Source organism: Chinchilla lanigera, unplaced genomic scaffold (genome assembly GCF_000276665.1).
Source record: "Chinchilla lanigera isolate Chin_1 unplaced genomic scaffold, ChiLan1.0 scaffold00028, whole genome shotgun sequence".
NCBI classification, from domain to species: domain Eukaryota; kingdom Metazoa; phylum Chordata; class Mammalia; order Rodentia; family Chinchillidae; genus Chinchilla; species Chinchilla lanigera.
The window spans coordinates 17,297,113-17,304,860 of record NW_004955429.1 but is presented as its reverse complement, the minus strand read 5'-3'; the positions used below and the strand labels follow the sequence as shown (position 1 = coordinate 17,304,860).

General features: G+C 58.3%; 1 protein-coding gene across 1 annotated transcript in view; it reads right to left on the bottom strand.

The window, feature by feature from the left end:
• Fgd5 (FYVE, RhoGEF and PH domain containing 5) overlaps window positions 1–7,738 on the bottom strand; it is a 70,243-nt gene extending 62,505 nt beyond the window's left edge. Inside the window, exons 1-2 of the mRNA XM_013515358.1 lie at window positions 7,648–7,738; window positions 20–942 (exon numbers count right to left, since the gene is read on the bottom strand). Coding sequence (XP_013370812.1) covers window positions 20–942; window positions 7,648–7,660 — 936 coding nt within the window. The 5' untranslated portion in view covers window positions 7,661–7,738. The remainder of the gene's footprint in view (window positions 1–19; window positions 943–7,647) is intronic.
• Between the last annotated feature and the right edge of the window lie 10 nt (window positions 7,739–7,748).

Genomic DNA, 7,748 nt, shown 5'->3' with positions numbered 1-7,748 from the left:
CGGGGGACTCCTCACACACGGGGGTCTCCTCACACTCAGGGGACTCCTCACACTCAGGGAGCTCCTCACACACGGGGGGCTCCTCACACACGGGGGTCTCCTCACACTCAGGGGGCTCCTCACACTCGGGGGGCTCCTCACACTCGGGGGTCTCCTCACACTCAGGGGACTCCTCACACGTGGGGGTCTCCTCACACTCAGGGGGCTCCTCAGAAGGCTCCTTGCACTCGAGGGGCTCCTCACACAAGGGGAGCTCCTCGCTGGCCTTGTCCATATCCTGTCCATGGCCTGGATCTGCATGGCCACAGCCCTCCTCACCATCCTCTTCCACTTCCGTGGTGTCCCCAGGCAGCCCAGGCCCTTCGCGTGGGTCCTCATGGGTCCAGGGGGCCTCGTGCTGGCCGTCCTCCAGGTCACACAGGCCGAGTCTTCCCCCTGGTTCCTCCTCTTCCTCGCCCGTGGGCAGCAACACCCCTATCCCCGAGCCATAGCTGCCATCCTCCTCCTCCGCTGCCTCGTCTCCAGGGCCTTCCTCTCCCTCTCCAGCTGGGGGTGTCAGGTCCTGGGTTCCCCCGGTGTCCTCGGCGCCTCCGTCCACACATGCTTCCTCCCTCAAGCTGCCCGTGTCCTTGGCCGCATCATCTCCGGGTGCAGCCTGGGGGCCCGTGACGATGTCTTCCTCTGTCTCTGACCCAGAGCACTCGGGGTTCAGGGAACCCATGGCCCATAGCAGCTGGCCATTGCTGCACTTGGAGAGCCGGTGGTTCATGTGTGCCCCAGGCCTGCACCCTGCCAGGCCCGCCAGCCTGGGCTTGGGTGCCAGGGGTGGCTTGGGGCCCCGGAACATAGGGCTGGGGCTGTGCGGACCCTCAGCCCTGGGAGAGGCAGGGAACTTGGGGGCAGTTGTCTTCGGCTTGGGAGCAACAGGAGGCTTGGGGGAATCTGCAGGGTGAAACAGAAAAAGAGAGAGACCCAGTGAGCCGGATCTCCAGAGTCCCCGCTGCCAGTGTGGGTTGTGCTAAACCCGATGACCATCACTCACATTTTGTCCCAAGCTTAGCTTCTCCTAACTCCTAAAGCCACTCAGCAAACTGAGTGTGCAGACCTTGCTCCTGTCCCAGTTGGCTAGCGAAAACCAAGGGGTGAAACTGCTCCTCCACAGTGCCCGGTCACCATGGTCTTGGGGCCCCAAAACCACCCCTATAGCCCTCGAGAGTACAGGTCTTGGTCATTGCCTTTGCAGTGCGCCCAGTGTGGGTGGGTACACAGCCTGGCTGGTAGAGACGGCAAGGAGCCCAGTCCTGTGGGGCCACACATGGGGTCTTGGGCTTCACGGCCAGGGCTCCCTAACACACCTGCATTTATGGCATGGGCATGCAGCTGTTCTGGAGGAGGTGGGCCCAGCCAGTGCGGAGAGGCCCAAGATGTGCCTTCCCGGTGGGGCATGGACCACAGCAGAGGAGAGGAAAGGGTGCGGGTGACACATGCAGCACTGACCAGAGGCTCTGGCGGGGGGAAGGGTCTCCTGCCTCAACCTCCCAATGCTGGGATGACAGGTGAGGACTGTGCAACCCGACTCAATTTACTATCTTTAGCTTTACGCTGGTGTGAAAACACACACACCCATTCTGCTTTTCACTCTGGTGTGGAATTCTGTAAGTTACACACTATGTCCCATACTTTATTTTAGAAACAGGCTTCGTGTTAGGGGATTTTGCCTGTATACAGGCAAATATGGGTTTCCTGAGCACATTTTGGGGCTGGGCTCAGCAGGTCAGGCGTGCGGAGCGCTTTCTCGACCTGTGGTATTGCCAGCTCTCGATGGGTTTGCACAGCTCTTGTCCTTGGGGCTGAGAGGCAGCTATCATCAGCGCCCGTGCTGATTAAAGAGGCATTTCATGGCCCTCGGTTGGATGAAGTCTGGAGCCACATACGTGTTTTACATTAGCAACGCAGCCGGGCATGGTGGCGCACGCCTGTAATCCCAGCACTCGGGAGGCTGAGGCAGGGGGATTGTTGCAAGTTCGAGGCCAGCCTGGGCTACAAAGTGACCTCAAGGCCCGCCTGAACTGCATAGCGAGACCCTGTCTCCAAAAGACAAAACAGAACAAAACAAAACAAAAAACCCAAATACATGAGCAGCGCATCCCACTTGGACCAGCCCCACACTGGGGATTCCAGTGATACTGGCAGCATCACGGCCATGCCAGGTCACCTGAGCCCCACATGGCCCTCTAAAGATGCAGTGTCTGTGGATGCAAAGTGGAATGTATGCAGGGATGTGGGCAGGGCAGGAGCACAAGAGCTACAGGATGTGGCACCTGACAGCAGAGAGCGGGAGCGGTCCAGCTCTCAAGACACTGAGGTGAATCCGAGCAGATTTCTAGCCACCTGACATCTGCCTGACGGGCGCTGGCCCAGGCTGGTTGACATCCAGATGTCAGCCCAGAGTCTGCAAGGGAGTCAGGCCATCCAGCTCTGTCTCCATGCCAGTCAAGAAGAACATGTGTGCAGCATCATGAGAAAACAAATATTTGGAGTTTGAAGAAGATGCCCTCCAGCTGTTAGGCAGTGTGGAGCAGCACAGTAGGCCTTTGGGGACTTGGCCACTTATTAGAAGCTACAGACTTGAGCCTTGGTTTCCCCATCTGTAAAATGGATGCAATACGACAGTTCCCTGCCACAGCTTATTGTGAAGACAAAAGGACACATATTAAAGGTGCTAGCCAGGTGTGGTAGCACATGCCTGTGACCCCAGCACTCAGGAGGCTGAGGCAGGAGGATCACTGTGAGTTCAAGGTCAACGTGGGCTACATAGTGAGTTTAAGGCCAGTCTGAGCTACATAGTGAGATCCTGACTCAGAAAACTCAAAATAAATAAATGAATGAATTAAGGTACTGAACCAGAGATGCTCACAGAGGGCCAGCCCCTCAATGAATGAGCAGCAACCTCTGCCATCCCACAAAGCTGCCCCTGCCTGCCACTGCCCCCTGGCACATGAAAACACAACAGGCTCCGAAGCCCCGCTGTCCACACTGGGTGGGCAGCGCAGGCTGAGAGATTATTCCCGGGGCTGGGAATCCTCATCCCTCATCCTCACTGGTGGCATTTCACACGGGCGCCATGGGACGTGGCCGAGGAACCGATGGATCATGAAAAATGGCCATCACCCGGCTGCTCGGTGCCCCCCTGCCCATCCTTCATAGTCAAATGATCTGGGCACTGTCTCCTCGGGCAGCGGACGGCGGGCATTCAGGCAGGTCCTTTGGGAGCTCAAGGACCACAGCACTTGGTGTCCACCACCTCCAGCTCTAGAGCCCCGAGGTCAAAGGAAAGGGGGTCGGAGGTCCGGGAGGCAGGGGCTGGCACAGGGTCATTCGGGTTCGGATTAGGGTCCCTACTTCCTGGTCTGGCTCCAGCCCTCTTCTGCTTCTCTGTCCTAGCCATCTCCTCTATGCACTGACTTGTCCTGGGGTCCAGTAAGGCAGAGGGGAACTGACACCAGGGAAGCTGGGGTGGAGAACAGGTGAGAAACGTGCAGCCGGTCCAGGGCTCCAGGCGCTGAAGGCTATGGGGCAAGTTCCTGATCTGACACGCTCCCTCTCGCTTTTCTTCAGCCCAGTTCCAGTCAAGAAACTTGGATTGATGCGTGCTTGTAATCTCTCAGGAGGCTGAGGCAGGAGGACCACCAGGAGTTCAAGACCAGCCTGAGCTACATAATAAGACCCTGTCTCAAACACACCTCCCAACCAAAAAAAAAGAAAGAAAGAAAGAAAGAAAGAAAGAAAGAAAGAAAGAAAGAAAGAAAGAAATGCAGATTGATGGCTTACTATGGATCAGGCCCTCCCCTAGACTCCCTGGATGCATCAGCAAAGTGAAATCAGGATCTTCCAGGGAGGTGGTACGATTGGTCAGTCAATCTTGAGGGGCTTGGAAGGGACAGGGTGTGACTGTCAACAGCATGAGCGGGAAGGCCTCATCGAGAGGGGACTGGAGGAAGGTGAGAGGTGAGCAAAGCCAGGATACCGAGCGTCCACTGGGGCTGAGGCCAGTGTGGAGAGGGGCAGAGCGCAAGCGGGGGCTGCAGAATGATGCAGCATGCTAGGCTCAAGCAGGACTCTGGCTACACCCTGAAACCACCACACAGTGAGCAAGGAGGCAAGGGGCTGTCACATGAGCTCCAGGAAGCGACAGGGGCTCCGACCAGGTGGGGTATAGGTGACCTTGGGTATAGGGCACCTGGAACAAAGGAACAGCTGCTGGTCTGAGTCGAAGGAGCAGACGACAGTGGCCCAGGGTTCTGGCCCAACGTGCAGCCAGTGAAGGTGGACCAGGGTGAGATCAACACAGCCTGTGCATACGGAGAAGACAGCGGGCGAGGGAGCCCGCGGCCCTGGCGGGGTGCAGGGAAACCTCACCGCTTCCAGCCCTGCTCCTCCCGCCCACCCCAGAAGGAACCAGAGGCTGAAGCAGAGGTCTCCGAGTGTCAGGGCCGGCCAGAGTGTTCCTGGGGTGGGGGTGGCGCGTGCGGAGGCTGTTGAGCCTGTTGGGTGGGCCTCAGGAAGCAGCGGGCTAGGACCCTGCTCTCCAGAGCTTTGGCTGTGGTGTACACTGCTCTCCCCAGTGAGGTTGCCACGCACACCCGAAGTGTCCACGTCCAGAACCTCCTGGCACTGTGCTGCGCAGGGTGACTCAGACAGCAACACCCTTCAGCCACGGGAGCCTCGGTGGTGGGAGGAAGACATTTTTAATGGCCCTTGGTGACAGACAGCATCCCTGCCGGCTCTACCAGTTTATACTTGTTGTCCCCACTTTAATTAAATGGCTGTCACTCACACAGTCCCGCTTGCTGCTTCAAAAGCTCAATTAGATGGAGTTTGGGGGAGTCCTGGACAGGGAGTCTGGAGGCCTACATGCTCCTCCTGGCTCTGCCCTTATCTGCAGTGTGACCTCCAGCAAGTCCCTCCCCTCTCAGAGCCTCGATTTCCCCATCTGCAGAGTGAGGGGACGGGTCACAAAGCTGGCTCTGCTGCGGCTGACAACGCCCTCTAGACTCTCAGGTCTTCTCTCCACATCTCCGAGTCTGCCTCAGATGCTGCTCACAGCGTGCCCGCACCCCACTGTCCCATCTGCACCCCACTGTCCCATCTGCACCCCACTGTCCCATCTGCACGCCGCACGAGTCACCATCTTCCAATTTCACCTGCCGCGCCAGCACGGGCTGGAGTGTCCAAACCAAGCCTGGTGACTCCTGCATCCCACGACAGGGCCTGCAGGGAAGCTGGCAGGCAGCAGGGAGAGCCCTGCAGACTCAGCAGGGCCTGGGCTCTGAGCCTGCCTGCCCCCCACTCCTGCTGTGCGACCCCGGCACCTCACGCTGCCTGTGGGAGCCTCAGGGTCCTTCTTGGTGAAAAACAGGCAATGTTCCCTTTTCACCAGGAGCAATGAGAAGTCCAGAGGAAATAGCAGACACCAACGGCCTAACAGAGTCAACCAGCAAGTATTTCCTGTGTACCTACTCTACTCTCTGGCCCGTCTCACGCCCTCCTAGGCCAATGACCATAAAAATCTGATATTGCGGGGTAATCCCAGCACTCAGGAAGCTGAGGCAGGAGGATCACTATGAGTTTGAGACCATCCTGAGCTACATAGAGAGTTCAAGACAAGCCTGGAGATCCTGTCTTCAAAAAACAGAAACAAAAATAGGTGTTCCGTCTGTAGAATGGAACAGCAACAGTCCTCACCTTCCCATCTGTTACGGCTATGTCTAGATGTCCCCCCCAAAGCCTCATGTGGTCACAGGTGGGGCTTTTAGGAGGCGGCTAGATCAAGTGCATGATGCCGGAATCAAGGGTGTGCAACTACTAAATCTGTCCACTAATTGGTTCCCATAGTTCTGGGAGGATTCAAGGTGCCCTACCCTGTGTATGAACACTACCTGCGCTAAGCAAGGGTAGCCTGGAAAAAATACAAGGGACAGAAAGAGAGCCTGCCGTGGGCTGCTTGCAGCCTACTGCTTGCTGCCTTCTGCCTGCCTGCTCTGCGATGCCCTCTGCCATGCCACCCTGCCTTGGAGCCAGCCAACTATGAATGGAAGCCTCTACAAACTGGGAGCCCAATAAACCTCTCCACCTTTAACTTGGAGTGTCGGGTATTTTGTTTCAGCCATGAGAAAAGTAACGAAGACACCATGTGACTGAATTCTAACAAGTGGGTGTGAACAGGACACTTGGTAGCAGCATCTGATGGGCCTCCAGAACCTGATAAACCTGGCTTGGTGCTGATGAGGGGCAGAGGCCTAGGCACCCAGCGTGCTTTCTGCTGCTTCGTCAGGAGAGCTCTTTGACAAGGATCCTCATTTTTTCCGATAAAGAAACTGAAGCACAGGGCTTGGGCAATGTGCTCAAGGCCTTGTACCTGCCTGCGAGCTGGCTGCAATACACCAGAGTCTGTGAACCCCTGAGGCCCATGACCAGGAAGTTTGGAGCGTGGCACCCACAAGTCTTAAAAAGGAGCCCTGCTTGGGCTGGGGACAAACACAGGACCCTGTACCCTTGAGCCTGATGGCTGAGGATGTGTGGGACCAAACCTACCAGGACCCCAGGACTCCCTGGTCCCGGGTCTCAGGCTGAGCGTGTGCAGGAAGCCGTGGGAGTGCGAAAGGCTCGCCATTGTTATCAGGAGGGTTACACTGGGAGCCAAGTCTCAGCCCTGAGCAGTGCCACAAGCAGGAGGCAACCTTCCCTGAGCAGGGCTGGCGGGTGCTGTGACCCTGGTCCACAAAGGGGTGCCCTGCTGCTGCCCCGCCCATGACCCACGCGCCCCGAACCCCAGTCTACACCAGGCTGGGCACTCATCCTTTGTCAGGTGGCCAGCCCGAGTCCTGCCTCGCCTCCCCCCAGACAATGACTTGTTTTCACTACAGCAAATTTTAAAAAGAAAAACACCCACCACACACACACACACACACACACACACACACACACACACACACACACGCACACAGGGCCCAGCAGGATATGGTCCCAGGACAGCCAAGATGGTGGCTTCCTGTCTCTTTCGGGATGTGTTTGGAGGGTGGCCCTGGGGTCGGGGCGGCACTAAATTCCAGGAGAAAATGACACGCTGGGGACAGCGCCTGGGGATTGCGCTGGCGGGCGCCTTAGGCGCTGCCGGCTAAGGGAACTTTCTGGCCCCTGGCGCTGGGGTGAGGGATAGGGTCAGGGGCAGGGCGGTTCCCGAAGCCTCACTTTCTAGGTCGGCTACACTGCACTCCTGAGAGGCCAGTCTGCTCGGCGCACCCCGATTCCAGGAACCGCACCCCAGTTCCCGGAACCACGCTGGCCGGCGAGCGGGATGCACTCCTATAGAGAGGACATGGTGTCCCCTTGGCATCCAAGCTCTGTGCGGGATCCCGGTGTGGGATCGGGGTGTTGGTTCAGGGCGTGCGCGGGGGTACCCTGGGGTTTTTATGCCCACCTGAGCGCTCTGATCTTGGATCGTGAGGTCTGGGAGCGGGAGGGTGGGGAAGGCTCGGGGACCCCAGGATACGGGGTGAGGGTGGGGCGCGCCTGGGACCTCGAGTGTCAGCCCTGGGGATGCCCCACCCGGCAGGTGGGGACCCGGACCGACCATGCAGCCCCTACCTGCGCCGTTCATCTTCCTGCCGCGGCAGCCGCGACCCTGGTAAGCCGGGTCCGAACGAGTCCAGCACCGCCCTCTCGCCCCGCCCCACCCCGAGCGCGAG